This window comes from Astatotilapia calliptera, chromosome 15 (assembly GCF_900246225.1).
Source record: "Astatotilapia calliptera chromosome 15, fAstCal1.2, whole genome shotgun sequence".
Taxonomy (NCBI): Eukaryota; Metazoa; Chordata; class Actinopteri; order Cichliformes; family Cichlidae; genus Astatotilapia; species Astatotilapia calliptera.
In genome coordinates, this window is record NC_039316.1 from 17,243,935 (window position 1) to 17,259,198 (window position 15,264).

The 15,264-nt window shown below is 41.0% G+C and overlaps 2 protein-coding genes across 2 annotated transcripts; one reads left to right on the forward strand and one right to left on the reverse strand.

The window, feature by feature from the left end:
* Positions 1 to 1,464: 1,464 nt before the first annotated feature.
* exoc8 (exocyst complex component 8) lies at positions 1,465 to 6,471 on the reverse strand. Its single transcript, XM_026142434.1, has 4 exons — positions 5,151 to 6,471; positions 3,923 to 4,176; positions 3,247 to 3,495; positions 1,465 to 2,851 (listed from the first exon to the last, which is right to left on the reverse strand). The coding sequence occupies exons 1-4, from the start codon at positions 6,301 to 6,303 to the stop codon at positions 2,447 to 2,449; spliced, it is 2,061 nt and encodes a 686-aa protein (XP_025998219.1). The 5' UTR covers positions 6,304 to 6,471; the 3' UTR covers positions 1,465 to 2,446.
* Positions 6,472 to 6,581: 110 nt separating this feature from the next.
* sprtn (SprT-like N-terminal domain) lies at positions 6,582 to 12,174 on the forward strand. The gene is made up of 5 exons (XM_026142435.1): positions 6,582 to 7,530; positions 7,663 to 7,762; positions 7,965 to 8,093; positions 9,382 to 9,664; positions 10,341 to 12,174. Exons 1-5 carry the CDS (start codon positions 7,199 to 7,201, stop codon positions 11,360 to 11,362), a joined length of 1,866 nt encoding a protein of 621 aa, XP_025998220.1. The 5' UTR covers positions 6,582 to 7,198; the 3' UTR covers positions 11,363 to 12,174.
* Positions 12,175 to 15,264: the final 3,090 nt, after the last annotated feature.

The window sequence follows — 15,264 nt, forward strand, 5'->3', positions numbered from 1 at the left end:
ACTAAGTGTATCAAATAAGGTAGAATGGGGTCATATAGAAAAATCATGACTGGTCTGGCAAATACTAGTCTGAGCATGAGGATTATTAAACTACCTGCACCACACATTTCACAGTTATCAGCATGTTGAAACTGCAGAAATCTTTTGGAGGTGAACAACAGCTGCTGCCTGATGCCTTGGAGCTACAAGTTTAAAAACAGCAGACACACCTAGTATGCAGTATATATCGACATCTATATAACGTGGCATCACAGAGGTATATATATTCAAATGGCTGGGGTTGTGCAGAAAAATGATTAGTCCTTTGAATCTTAATGTACTGAATAGTATTTCTTTTAAGAGAGATTTGATGCGAACATGATCTAAAAATGGCAGCAAAGACCACAGAGGGATTTATTAATGTAGTAACTGTAAGCCTTTTCTATTAAAGCAGGCTCACACCAACTAATGTTAAATATTTGTTACATTAATCTGCTTTACATTACTATATGCTAATGGGTACCATTATTATTATCTAAACTTGTGTTTTTCACAAGACTCCCAGCAAACAGTTTTACAGTTTTACATGAAAAGTAAAACCGTTTGCTGTAAGGAAAGGTTGCTGATAGGGAGCGCTTCTTTTATGCACCATGGACAAAAAAGGAAAAGATGAAACACTGCTGAGTTATTGAGCAAACATGCCAGCCAAAATTAGAAGATGAGAAAATACACCATACCGTGTTGCACTCAGTTTCACTTAGTACAGCAAGAACAACACTTCTTTCATTTCATTTCATTTAAAAATGCCCTCGGGCATTTTTACTGTTTTACAATTCATGTTAAGATACTTTTCCCCCCCAGTGACACACCATCTGCTTCTTTTAGATGCTTTACTTTATTGTTACAATGAAAATGTTATGCAGATAAATTGTATTCCTTCATAGCAGAAGTAAAATGCTTCTGTGTTGTGAATCTCCACCATGAAACCAGCACTCAGTTTTGCATCTGGGAGACAAGACACCCTCTCTACTTTAATGCTTGGGCTTAAACTTTTCCTTTAGGGTTACGGTCGGTTGGACGCTGGGTGGGGGGGGGCTTCCCATGATGCACTGAGCGTTTCTTCTTCACGTGTCTCCTTTCACTCTCTGTGTCCTTATACACCACTACTGGATTTAATCATTACTTATTATTCATCTCTAGCTCTCTCTCCTAGTCTGCCTTTTGTCCGGTCTCTCTGCTCTTTCTTTCCCCATCACCCCCGACCAGTGGCAGCAGATGGCGCCAGAGGTTTCTTCCTGTTGAATGGGAGATTTTTCTTCCCACTGTTGCCAAGTGCTTGCTCACAGGAGGTTGTGGGATTGTTGGGGTTTCTTTCTAATATTGTAGGGTCTTTAACTTGAAACAGAAACGGCCTTGGGCCAACTGTTGTTGTCAATTAATGATATATAAATAAAACTGAAATGAATTAAACATCTTCATCATTGATAAAATGAGAACTCTGTGCATAATGATCTTTATTCATTTCCGTGTGTTATTTTTGAATAACAGAAAACATTTAGCAGTGCATTTCACTTCAGTCATCCCTTTTAATCAAGTCCTTGTGTGCTTGAATACTTTAGTGTCTAATAACGGTCGAATAAGTAGCCTCAAAATTAAACTTTCAAATAAAATGATCTTTAGCCATCATGGTAATTATAGTGTTTGTCTGATCAATAGATTCATCAGCCTCACACAATCATTGCACCTCTTTCAGAAGAGCTTAGTCTCCTTAGTTATCACGTGTCAATAATCACTGTTAATACATTATGCATTTTGAGTTTAGCTGTTGGTTATTTTTTTATGCATGTAAAACATTTGCAAAGTTACAAAAGTTTAGGATAATGCAGGTTATTTTCTCCCACTGCCTGGAGCACATCATTTGTGATCCAGGTTTTCATCTGTGATTTATCTGTATCAGATTAGTGCAACACCTTAGCTATTGGCTAGTGTGACCTGCCCTTAAAAAGAACAAACAGCTGCCTTGTTTCCGGTTCTGGTTGAAATGTGTGTGGGTTTTCTTACTGAGTGTTGTGTCTCTATTTGTAAGGTTATGGCAAGAAAACCATTTCTCATTTTGACTGGACAGGCTGATAAATCAAAGCAGGCTGGACTTTATTTGGAGCCAGTATGAGAAAAATATTGAGAAAAAAATATTGAGAAAAAAATTCTGATGAACCACTAAAACTAAAAACCTATAAATGATTATAATATGGGCACTTTAAGCTGTCTTATTCTAGTGCTATTGTGACTCTTTTCCGTGATGTATCCAGTGATTTCCTGTCCTGCAGCATAAAAACAACCAAAAGGTGCTATGTTTATTTCTAAATTGGGAGTTGAAATTGCAAGAACAGTCATTTAGAGAGTGTGTAGGTGTTTCATGGCCGCCATTCTTGCGCCTCAATTCAAGCCACAGAAGTTCCTGTCGGTCTCAGACCACGGATGTGGTGCTCTCGGGGTTGATTCGTACCGGCCTCGTGCTCTTCCTGAGGTCCTGCAGCTGCTTGGCCGGCTTCCCCACGCTCTCCTCAAACCTCCGCTCAACCACCGGCAGCACGGTGTCGTGGAGGAAGGAGGCATTCTGCATGACAAAGGCTTTCTTCTCAGGGTCCTGCTCACAGCGGAGGCTGTAGTCTACGTGCTGTACGGCCACCAGGATGATCTCCCTCAGGCTCTCCAGCAGCACCATGTGCAGCTCAGGGAAGTAGAGCTTCAGGCCTTCCTCTAAGAAGCTCATCATCTGCTTGGTGAAGGCCACGACGGTATAGCTCAGGTTCACCCAGCAGTCATCACCTGTGTACTGCTCAAAGTTAATGCCACAACTGCGCATCTCATCCTGCACAAAGATAAATATGTTAATGTTGCAGCAGGTAAAGGAAAACAGTGATTTGTGGCAGCTTTCATATGAAATCCTCAGCATTTGTTGTAACAGAAGCTCTAAGCACACAAGCCAAAATCCCTGCCTCCAGAAATTACAACATAATTAAGCATGCAAAACTCCCAAAATATGAAATTATATAAAAAGGAGCTTTAAAGGTTCACAGTGGAAAAATTTCAACAGTTGAATCATTTAAGCAGATTAATACCAGATTATCAAAGCTTTGCTTTCTGTTACTCAATTTAGGAGGTTCTTGGTTAAAAACAATTAAACAATCAACAATTGAAGAAAACAAAAGACTGAGTGAGAAACCATAAGAACCAAGAGACAAAACAGAAATAATTCAGATCCACCTTAAGTTTAGCCAAAGCCTCAGGAGTCATGAGGTTCATCCTCCTCCACATCTCCTCAGAGTTTCTGTGTTTCGTGGCCTCGATGATAATATCTTTGTAGCTCTGGAGCGCTGCCTTGATGTCTTTGACCAGCAGGGACTGCAGGGTGAAGGTCAGGTCCAGGCCGATCTCGGTGAGCTGCTGACAGTGTTCTTTAGCCACTTTAACGCACTCTGCTGCTGTCGACAGGCTCTCCTTACTGTCGAACACCTAGCAACGAGGAAATAAAAAAATGTACTTTATTAAGAAAACCATACAACCATAAATTTTAACTTGCACGCTGCATGCTCTGGCTGCCATTTAAGAGATCCTCTTGTGTTGCAGCAATGCTTTTCAGTTCTTTGCCCTTCTCAGATGGCTTTTTTTATTACTAAAACAACTCAACTTTTTTTATACACCTGAGATCCAGAAGCTTATCCTCTGTATACCAAAACACATTGTTGGTTATTTGCATATTTTAAACCATTAATACCTAAGAACACCACCGGAACACACAAATATTGCATCATGTCTCAGTAGCTTAGTATGTTTTTAGCTATAAACAATGCAGAATATACAAATGATAGATGTTACATATCTTCTAATCATAGGGGACGTACCTATTACTCAGGGTTTTATCATCTGACATTTTAACTACCTGCTTGCTGAAGGCGTCCACAAACATCCTCATGGCTGATCTGGACCAGACCACGAAGGCAGAATAGCAGCCTGTGTTCCCGGCAAAGTCCATCTGAAATTCTTTGGCCGTCTCCAGCAGGCTGGTGAAGAATATGTTGCAGAGTTTGTGGATGTAGAGCAGCGTGGCTCCTTCGATGCGAAGCTGCCGTATAGCAGTCTGCACTGCAGCAGCGCGGTTCTTCAGAAAGAGCTCACAGGCTTTGGTGGACTGGCCTGAAACACAGATGACTGTGTGATGAGACAGTACAGATGTTCATGGCAATTACATTGTATTTTTGCAAATACATGCAAACTGTGATGCATTATGGGAATCTGAGGGCCTTTATATTTATGACTGTAAATGTACAACATGTGTAGCTATTTCTCAGCTGATTCTGGTACGTTTTTAGTATATGTCTTGAAACCTATTAAGCTTAATGGGGAAAAAAAGTAAACTGGATGGCAAACTCTCCTTGACTACATAAAGAATACCTGGGAGTGTAGTGACAGGAGACAAAATGTTCTCTCTCTTTCCTTTTGATTGAGTTTTAAAAGAGGTTTATACCCTACATACTCCTGCTAAAGGATAATGTTTTGCCCGAAAAAGGTCAAGTACTGAAAAATTGCAAATAAACATGTTTTTGCAAACCAGTCAGTGTGTGGGAGTCTGTTTGCAAAACTCGGGCATAATTAAAAATGGATCCACTCGAAGCTGTTCTGCACCAAAGCAAAATACAAATTTCTAAGGTTTTATAACATTCGGTCATTCAAGAACAGTTCTGACAAAAAATAAATAGTAAACTATATATAAACTATCATGAGGTTAGTTCTCTTAGTGCTCTGAATAGGAAAGTTATTTTCTTAATTAAGTAGTTTGAGAATATTCACCTTGACTGAAGATGAGGGGAAAAACAGTGAATACATACAGATCACCGCAAGCACAGCTTATTTGTCTGAAAATTACACTTTAACTGCATCCAAGGTCGAACTCGGACAACAAGCAATTTGAAAGTCAAGTCCATGCAAATGATGGAAGAGAATGAGCTAAACTCCCCAAATAATGAACAGTGAATTGTGGAAACCCTGTGAGAGGGCTGAGCACATCCTTACTGTGAATACACTGAATATAAAGTGAGATCATAGCAGACAGGTGTTATTTGTTTTGGTGATGTGTGCAAACTTGTTATTTTTGATTTTAAAAAAAGGACCTAGTCTGATGAGCTGGGAAACAGCCCGCCGGGTTGCTTTAGGACCGCCACGAAGTGACCGATCTGGAGACAACTCAAACACCAGGACCTCTGTCAGCTGCCGCACACGTTCATCCACCTTCCCCCTAAGCTCTTTAACCTTCGGGGTGACAGGCTGATCTCTGAGATACTCATTGAGCTTGTCCAGCAGGTCAACAGCACCCTCGAAGTCTCTCTGGGCAATGCACACATCCAGATCCTCTGGCAGCTCCTGGATCCACTCAAGGCTAAGATTCACGCTCTCCTCACCATCAACCGTGTCTTCATCATCATCCATATCAAAAGGATTGGTGGATACCTCAGCTCTAACAGGAGAAGTGGGGACCTCCTCCTCCTTCTTATGCCTGTCTTTGGAGACTTTGTTTTTCTTGGTTTCATCTAGGATCTCCAACCACTCTTTCTTAACTTTGCTGTTCTCTGCCTGGAAGATGCGGCTGTCTGGAAACATTAGGATCTTGAACATGTCCTTCATTGGTGGGTTGTCTTTCACGTTAACCACAGCAAAGCTCTCCAGGTCATACAGAGCGTTGTATTTATACTTAACCGTGCCACGGCGGTTAGGCAGCCAGGTGGCAATCAGCAGACAGTCATTCATCAGGAAAGCGTGCACCTTCTGAATGGGGGACATGTTGTCAACATCAAACTCTGCAAGGTCCCCATTGTAGATAAGGTGCCTGCCTGGGGTGTCCATGATGTTTTTAACCCCTTCCACTTTCTCCAGCAGTGAGGTGAGGGTCCTCTGCTTCACCTCCTCAGTCTCTTTGGGAAAAGCTGCCTGCATCTCTTTAGACGTCTCATCCTTATCTGTGGACAGCAGGGCCTGAGTGATACTCTCCATGATGCTCTTCTGTTCAGTCAGGATGTGGCTCAGCTGGTACATTTCGCTCTCCAGATAGGAAATCTCTTTGGCTGTTTCGATGAACTGTCTGTAATTCTTGTAAACATTTTTCTTCAGATTTTGAGCCGTTTCGTCGGCAAGGTTTTGGATTTTTTGTCGGTGCTCCTGCAAATCCCTGTCGCCATCGGACTGCTGTGACAGCTGCTTGACGTAATTTTGCGGGTCGAAATTGGGCGATTCGAGCTGCTTCCGTAGTCGGTTCCCCGTTTCCGACATCTTTTGCCGTGTAACTGTTTACTTATTGAGATAAATTGTTGAGAAAATGTAGAAAAAACTGGACAGAGAAACAGTTCATCGAGGCTCCTTGGTTCATATCCGCTTGTAGCCTAAACAGGAAGTTGACACCCTGGAACGTCACGGGATACAAAAAAATAATAAAACAATTTTAAAAAATCTAAATGATCATAGGTCGTTCATAATGGGTCTTATATTTATTTTTTAATATAATTTAACATATGTTAATGATTTATATTAGAAAGCCGTGTTGCTTTTATTTATTTAACTGGCGGAAACTACTTGAAATGAACAACACTACAGTTCCCATAATCCATTGCAAAGACGTTGCTTGACTACATAATCGAGTTTATGGTAGTTAGGCAAAACTAAACCGGATATAGCATTTTATGATTGAAAGAATGTTCCATTTTAGAAAAAAAAATATTAGTAGATGCTACAGAACGCATATGCAGATAGTTTGATATTTTAAACTTATACATCAAAACAACAAAGAAAATAGCCATATTGAAAACAGGCTTTTACTTAAAACTTACTTAGTCGTTTAAAACTACTTAATTGTTTTACTTTGAAACCCGTACCGGAATTTATTTTGTCCTATTGTGACAGACTTGACACACGGATCTTCGCACTAGCTTTGGTCTGACGGTTAGTAATATGAAAATGTCACTGAAAATTTCATGACAGAAGTTACATGACAGAAAGTATTTGGACGTATTGGTAATCTGTCAGACTACATTTTGGGACGACGTAATGCTACCGCCTGTTTGAGACCTGTACAAACTGCATTAGCTAGTTGGCGCTGACAAGCTAACTAAAAACAAATAACATAACAACAAATATCATCAAAACAACCACAAAACTTTTCTCTCTTGTCATGGATGAGGATTTCCTGCTCGCTATTCGGCTGCAGGAGCAGTTTGATCAGGAATACCAGGCTTTATTATCTTCATCAAGTGGTACTGTAGATGATAGTTTCGGGCAGAGCAGTAAGAAACGGAGAGTGGAGGTAGCTGGAGGTGGTAGCGATGTTGTTCCCTACTGGAAACCGAATCCCCAGCTTGAGAGGCCAATGTCCATTGTGGACGAGTCCTGGGAGATGCTTGACCCTAACCCCGACGTCAGGGTTATGTTTCTGGAGTTCAATGACATGTTCTTCTGGGGTAAACTTAGCGGTGTGGAGGTGAAGTGGAGCTCGAGAATGACGTTGTAAGTCATGCATGTTTTTGTTCTTGTTAACTCCCACAAAGTTGTCTACACATTAACACCTTTGATTTTTGTGCGGGATTTGGTTTTGCATGTCTGTAATGTGTCCTGCTCCTCTTTTTTTTTCTCTCTTAGGTGTGCTGGAGTTTGTTCTTATGAGGGTCGAGGTGGACTGTGTTCAATCAGGCTGAGTGAGCCTCTGCTGAAGCTTAGACCCAGAAAAGACCTGGTAGAGGTGAGGTCGACCTGAACACCATTCACATCAGAAACACTGGGAAAGAGCTTGTTGTAGGGGATGAAATTTATACATCTATCATTTTACCTTCCTAACCCCAGCAGTGAATGTGTGACAGTGTGATAGATTAGAGCTTGTAATCCTTGTAAAAGAGGACAATTTTCATGTTCTTAATCAGTTTATTTTTCCCTGGTTGCCACAGACCCTTCTCCATGAAATGATTCACGCTCTCCTGTTTGTGACACAAAATAACCGGGACAGAGATGGCCACGGACCTGAGTTCTGCAAACACATGAACCGGATCAACAAAGCCAGTGGGACCAAGATCACTGTAAGTGTATGTTCTTGAGCATTGAACTGGTAGTCTCATAAGAGACATTTTCAAACTTATTCTGTTTTGTGGACCACGTATACATACAAACCTTCAAATTTACAGTTGTATTCAGAAGTTTACATATAGGCATCATGGGCTTGAATGTCATGGGAATTTGAGGCTTTTAATGATTTGTTTGAACTGCTGTTCAGGGTGCAGTGATTGAACAGCAAAGTAATCAAGAAACATTTGAATTCATTTAGGATTTTCTCTAATCCACACTGGATCAAAACTGCATATAGGCCCAAATCTAAACATACAATCCCACTAGTATTTGGTTAAATGTTCCTTAGCAATTTGCACCTTGAACAGATGTTTTTGGTAGCCATTAACAAGCTTCTGGTGTAATTCTGGCTGGATATTTGATCACTCCTGTTGGCATTTAAAACTCACTTCCTCTCATCTCAGGATGATAGTTTGGGTCTTTTTCCAGACCCTGCCAAAGCAGTGACACATCCAAAGTTGTGAAAATCTAAGATGGAGAGTTATCTAAGTGTCTTGGCCTTTCGTATTGCTCTGAGTATTGGTCAGTCCAGCGAGTCCTGGCAAAGAAAAATTACCATTTGGAGCGAATCGTGATCACTAACAAGAAGTTAGTACATTTATTAAAAGTTAAAAGACATTGTAGAACCTCCACCAGCAATTATTAAAATATTTAAGTGAATGCATGTATATATTTGAGCTTGACACTGAGGATTAGAGGAAATCCAAAATAAATTCAAACTTTGACATCCACTTCTTGTTTTTGAATGCTGTACCATTATTCCATCCTGAAGAGACAACAGAAATCAGTAAAAGCTCAAAATTACATGCATTCATGTCTTCGTTCATTTTCATGCTGGATTTTTATTTTAGAAAACCTTCAATTGTTAATGCTTCTACAGCAATTTTTTGTAAACCCATTCATTGGGGTGGCTGTAGCTCAGGAGGTAGAGCAGGTCACTGCTGATTGGAAGCTTGGTGGTTCGATCCCTGCCTCCTCCAGTCTGCATGTCAAGTATCCTTGGGCAAGACACTTACCCCATTTTGCTCCCATCGGAATCTCAGTATAGAGATGGTGCTTGTGAGAATGGGTGTGATTGGGTGAATGTGGCATGTTGTATAGAGCGCTTTGAGTACTCCGGGAGAGTAGAAAAGCTGTAAGAATCAGTCAATTTACCAGTCTATTGGGCTGGATTGGTCATGTTTGGCATCCATGCCCATTTTCATAAACTTATGTCTTCCCATCTTTCCTTTCTTTCATCAGATCTACCACAGCTTCCACGATGAGGTTGATGTGTACCGGCAGCACTGGTGGCGGTGTGATGGGCCCTGCCAGAAGCGTAAACCCTACTTTGGCTACGTGAAGAGGGCCATGAATAGAGCTCCTTCTTCTCTGGACCCTTGGTGGGAGGATCACCAGAGAACATGTGGTGGCACATACACCAAAATCAAGGAGCCTGAAGGATATGGCAAAAAATGCAAAAAAACCAGCAAGACCTCAGAGAAGAAGGCCACAGGAAGTGGCAAGCCTTCAAGTACGACTACAGGTAACATGCCCGTACACGCCTGTGTATTAAGCTTTAAAACATTGTACCAACAAACAAGAAAATCTTGTTCATATTTCAAACATTTTAAACCTCAATGAAAAATGTTCTTAATTTTCTGTGACAGCCTCAAAACAACAGTCATGTCATGCTTTTATGCCTGACCGCTTTTAACTGTGAATAGATTGTTTCCACTGAGTAACTTGAGCATGTAAAATCAATTTAAATCAAATGACCCCCTGCTACAGAACATGCAAGAAATATAAAGAATGGTATTTACTGAATTGGCCCCTCAGAGACTCTAGGCTTACCCACTGGACAGCTTTGGAAACATTAAGTGTGTAATTACTACACAATTAATAATAATAATAATAATAATAGTAATAATAATAATATTATTAACTTCTTTACACTTTCAGAAAAAGGAGTTTCACTGGTTAGGCCCACTTAAGATCAAAGTGGACTGTATGTGGTCCATAGTGTGAAAGGAGTATGACACCCCTGATTTAGAGCATCTAAATGAACTGACTTTATTGTCAGAAACTCTGGTCTTGTATATAAAAAGATATAATATAAGAACTGAAATTAAAGAAAAAGCAAACCACGTCCACTTGAACTAAGTTACTGGATTTAAATACATTGCATGGCTGACTCTAAATTGTATCATTTCCTGTCCCAGGTTCGGGATCACAGGATATAAGGAACATCATCCCATTTAGTGGGAAAGGCTTCATCCTTGGGGGGAAGTCTCAGGACTCAACGTCTTCCTTGCCATCTCCCAGGCCACCACTTCCTGTTGTGAAAACACCATTGTCCAACCCTGTCCCCTCCCCAAAGAAGTTCTTCACGCCATCGTCCCTGACTAAAAGTGTCTCCTCTCCTGTTCACTCTAACAAGACCAATGGGATTTCCAACACTTTTACCTCAGTCAGACCATCCACTTCCATGGGGAAAAAGCCACCTGTAAAGAGGTCTGTCGGCAACGCGAGCCACTTTGTCAACATAAACGGTTCACCAGTGAAAATGCCAAAATCCCAGAGCAGTAGTAGCAGCCAAGGAGGAGATAAGATCAAACAGAGTTCCATTGACGACCTTTTTAATAGCACAAGCCTCAGGAAGTCAGAGACCAAAAGAGACTCACTGATATCACCAAAGTCTTCCACAAATGCTGCTTCTGCCTCCTCTATATTTCAAAAACAACAAAATAATCATTTGACTTCCTCTCCCAGCACGCCCAGTCCCAGGCCTGACATAACAAACCATTCCAAGGTCTCATCTGTAGTTACAACCGGATCCCAGGGTAGCACTTCAAGACCTGTACAGTCCAAGTATTTTACTAATTCTGACAGTGACAGCACATCAGCGGCTGTGGGTAGGAATCAGACGCCAAGACAGAGGGCGTGGGATGACCGCAGCAGCTCTGCCAGCATCTTTGACTTCTTCCAGAAGACCTTAGGCAGCGATTCAGCAACATCGAAGGAATCAATTAAGGCAAAATCACCAGAAGTGCTGCAGAGAACTACCAGTGCCACCACCACACCCTCCTCTTCTGCTTCTCTGCAGTCCTCAGCAGGACTGCACAGTGTTGCCTCCTCTTCTTCATCCTCCTCCTCCTTTGCAGTGATGGTCTGTTGTCCAGTGTGCCAAGCAAAGATCCAGGAGTCAAAGATCAATGAGCATCTTGATTCCTGCCTCTCTTGAATAAGGAGGTGATAACTTTTAGAAAGTCAGAATAAGTTTGATGTTGCACTAAAACTTCTTAACTTTGGATGTTCAATAAAATTTTATCCTTGTTTGTTCAGTAAGACGTGGCATAGTGATTTTAATGATTTTGACAATTTAAAGAATGACATTCTCCTACTTTCTATCACACTATGATTACTTCTGCGATTTCACTGCATGACTTTATGTCTGCTGTAACAAAATTCCTCACTGAACTGGACTGCATTAGAAAACTATGACAGCAGTGTTTTGCGGAAGAACGTCAGTGTGATATTACCGGTTATGGTTTGAATTCAGAAACCGTTTTGTCTTAGCCTGCAAAACCTATTTTTGTCTCCTCTGGAAGTGGATATTATTGATTTGTGGTTCCTGCAGTGGGATGTACCCCCACCCCCCAAACCTCAGGTCTGCATCTGCTGCCCTTCAGACAACAGGAGACGCCGTCTGTTCTCTGCTGATCTGATCTGTAGGAGTCAGGTTTCGCACTTACTAGCTATTTATTTCTGCAGGTCATCACATTTGCACTGCACCCAGCCTGCGGGGTCAGGTGGTGCAAGGACATTTGAATTTACTCAGTAAAACACTTCACCAGTGATATCCTCAGTACAAGAAATACTTGGATGACTAAAACGTTACAGATTTCTACCTGAATATTTTATTCACCTGTTTGGGTTTTAATTGCCAAGTAAAATATTTTTATTGGTCTGTTTGACTGAATATTTCAGTGTGGAGTGAATTCAATGCCAGTATTCAACGGTTGTCTTGTGTAATGATTAAATATCCAGAAGAAAGTGGTAAAAATCTAAACTTTGTACCCTTTGAGCTAAATGCTTATCAGGTATTTGCTGTGCTTTTAGCACTGTGCTAACATATACTGATTAGCAGTAAACAATACAGATGAGGTGTGATGTATTATTTGCTTGATGATCAAGTGATGAGAAGACTAGATTAGTGTCTAGACTTAACCCTGTATTTGGACATTGACTATAAAATGCAGTCAATTTCTTTATGAATTTTCAAGATTTTTCAGTGAAAACAAGAAAAGAAAAGTTTAATCATGTTAAGGTAGCAGAAACATAAACCAAACCTTACAGGCTTCCCCACAGAAACCACTGAAGACCAATTTATGTGTCAACAAGTCAATATTTAATCAAGCATGTCTTAGAGTAAATCATAGATTTAACCTGATAGTTGTTTCCTCAGCCTACATCAGACAAATGTCCTTTTGACCATTATTATATTAAGATCGCCAGTGAAAATGTTTTAGTTTTGTAAGACTAACATTATTTACTTAAATGCAGTTTACTTCAGATCACTTTAACCATCTGATCAAAAGTACTCTGGATAGTTTGGGTTTTTTTAAATAGCACAAACGCTTTAGTCATACTCAAGAGAGAGAACGGGAGACAGACAAATGGTCTGCATTTATATAGCGCCTTACTAGTCCCTAAGGACCCCAAAGCGCTTTACATATCCAGTCATCCACCCATTCACACACTGGTGATGGCAAGCTACATTGTAGCCACAGCCACCCTGGGGCGCACTGACAGAGGCGAGGCTGCCGGACACTGGCGCCACCGGGCCCTCTGACCACCACCAGTAGGCAACGGGTGAAGTGTCTTGCCCAAGGACACAACGACCAAGACTGTCCAAGCCGGGGCTCGAACCGGCAACCTTCCGATTACAAGGCGACCTCCCAACTCTTGAGCCACGATCGCCCCAGTAGTAGTTCAAACCAGACCAACCAACCAGACAAGTGGGTGTAGCAGAGCTGGTGGGTAAGCAGAAAGACGGAGAAGAGGATGAGGGCAGAGGTCAGGCAGCGTGAGGCCAGCTGCTGATCATGACTACGCCCTCCTGTTCCTGCAGGAAAGACTGGAGCAATGCCAGGGGCGTCAACAAAGCATGTCGGCAGCAGCATGTCAATTACCTCAGTCTGCTGCTGCAGCTTTAATTGCCATCTGGCTCCACAGGCACAGAGGAAATACTGTTGGGAAAAAGGCAAGGGTGGATTTTATATTTGATTCTCAAAAAACTACTACGCTTAAATATCTAAAATCTTGTACTTGAATGCACAACAGCTTCTACTGAAAAATACGGTAAACTCTATTCATTGGGGTGAAGTTTGTTATTGCCAAATTACAGCTGACACTAAAAACACCACTGAAGATGCAACTCTATGCTTTTAGCTATGTAAAAATGATAAAGAAAATATACAGTAGTTCAAACCAGACCAACCAACCAGAATTAAGAAGAAAGGCAATTTAAGCAACTTTGGATGTGGTGCCAGATGGTCTGGTCTGAGTAATTCAGAAACTGTTTATTTACTGGGATTTTCCCACACAACCATCTGAAGAGTTTATAGAGAATGGCTAGAAAAAGAGAAAATATCCAGTGGCAGAAATGCTTTGTTGATAACAGACATAAAAGGAACATGATTCAAGCTGATGTGAAGGCAAGATTATCTCAAATATGTTGTTTCAACCAAGATATGCAGAAAAGCATCTGTGAACATGCAAGACATCCAACTTTGAGTGGTGACAGTAACAAAAAACCACACTGTGCACCACTCACGTCAGCTAAGACATGAGTCTTAGCTGACATAAGTGGCACAGGGTCACCAACAGAGGACAGGAAAAACATTGCCGGTTCTGATGAGACTTGGTTTCTGCTGTAAGATTCAGATGGTAGGGTCAGAATTTGGCATAAACAACATGAAATCGTGGCTCAATCCTACTTTCAGACTGCTTCTGGTAATGTAAAGGCGTGGGCAAGTTCTGGGCGCATGACGCCTATTTCCAGCAGGATAACATCAAATGGCCTGGAATCTGATGTGGCAGAATGGGAGATCTGCGGCATGGACGTACACCTGACAAACCCGGAGCAACTCTGACACTATCGTGTCAATATGGACCAAAATCTCAGAGGAACGTTTCGGGCACCTTGTTGAATCTGTGCCACGAAGAATCAAAGCAGTTCTAAAGACAAAAGAGGGTCCAACCCAGAACTAGCAAGGTGTACCTAATAAGGTTAAGGTGATCTAATACTTGCTCACAGTCCTTTCAGCACTGTCTTGTTTTCTTCTTAAATCCTTCTTAAATATGATTCTTTGAGTGTTTATATATAATGAAAATCTACTGATATATACAAATATCAGGATCTTTTACATTGAACTCAAAAAAACAGAAGCGTGCAAATGTTACAACCCATAAATACACGAAACTATACAACAGTTTTAGCTGCTTGTATATACTGCTGGTTTAAAGACACTTTTGGAATTTGGTCTGATTTTTAAGTTTGTTTTATTTTATCCTTAAAAGTGAATTTGCCAACTGCAGTGTAGGGGTTATGGAAGATCTGAAAGCAGCACTAAGAAGTCATATTAGATTCATTGTTTCCTGTCTTTGTTAGAACAGAAAGAGGCTGTTTAATCACTCTAGCAGCTCCAGAACAGGACGATGTAGTGTAAACAAAGCTCAGCTGTGGTATTATCCGACCAGCCTTTGAGTTTTTATTGCTATTTATTGCTAATGTGGCTTCCAAACCTTTTATAATTGTGTGTGTTATGTGTGTGTGTTTAATTTATAATACCACTGTGTAGAATATTGCCACTGCAGTTACTGTAATTCGGTCTGATTCCATTCCCGTTTGTCACAGGGAGGAAACAGTCACCCCCGTCCACCGCAGAGGGCCTCTGAGCAGAGGAAAAATCCATGACAGCAGTTGTTAGTCCAGGCCAGCCCTCTTTCCTGAACTTCTGTACACTCTAAAAAATATTCATGGTGTTTGTAGGTAGAACTTAACAAAAAAGCATTTTTCTACTTAAAAAAGTAAGTTGACTACATGTACACGTTTCAGTGAGTTGACTAATCAATGTTAAA

Coding starts and splice junctions, on each gene's coding strand:
- exoc8 (XM_026142434.1), bottom strand. CDS start 6,303: ATGTCGGAAACGGGGAACCGACTACGGAAGCAGCTCGAATCGCCCAAT. Junction 3,496..3,922: donor TGGACGCCTTCAGCAAGCAG/GTAGTTAAAATG, acceptor CCTCGTTGCTAG/GTGTTCGACAGTAAGGAGAG. Junction 2,852..3,246: donor AGGCTTTGGCTAAACTTAAG/GTGGATCTGAAT, acceptor ATCTTTGTGCAG/GATGAGATGCGCAGTTGTGG.
- sprtn (XM_026142435.1), top strand. CDS start 7,199: ATGGATGAGGATTTCCTGCTCGCTATTCGGCTGCAGGAGCAGTTTGAT. Junction 7,763..7,964: donor CCAGAAAAGACCTGGTAGAG/GTGAGGTCGACC, acceptor TGGTTGCCACAG/ACCCTTCTCCATGAAATGAT. Junction 9,665..10,340: donor GCCTTCAAGTACGACTACAG/GTAACATGCCCG, acceptor TTCCTGTCCCAG/GTTCGGGATCACAGGATATA.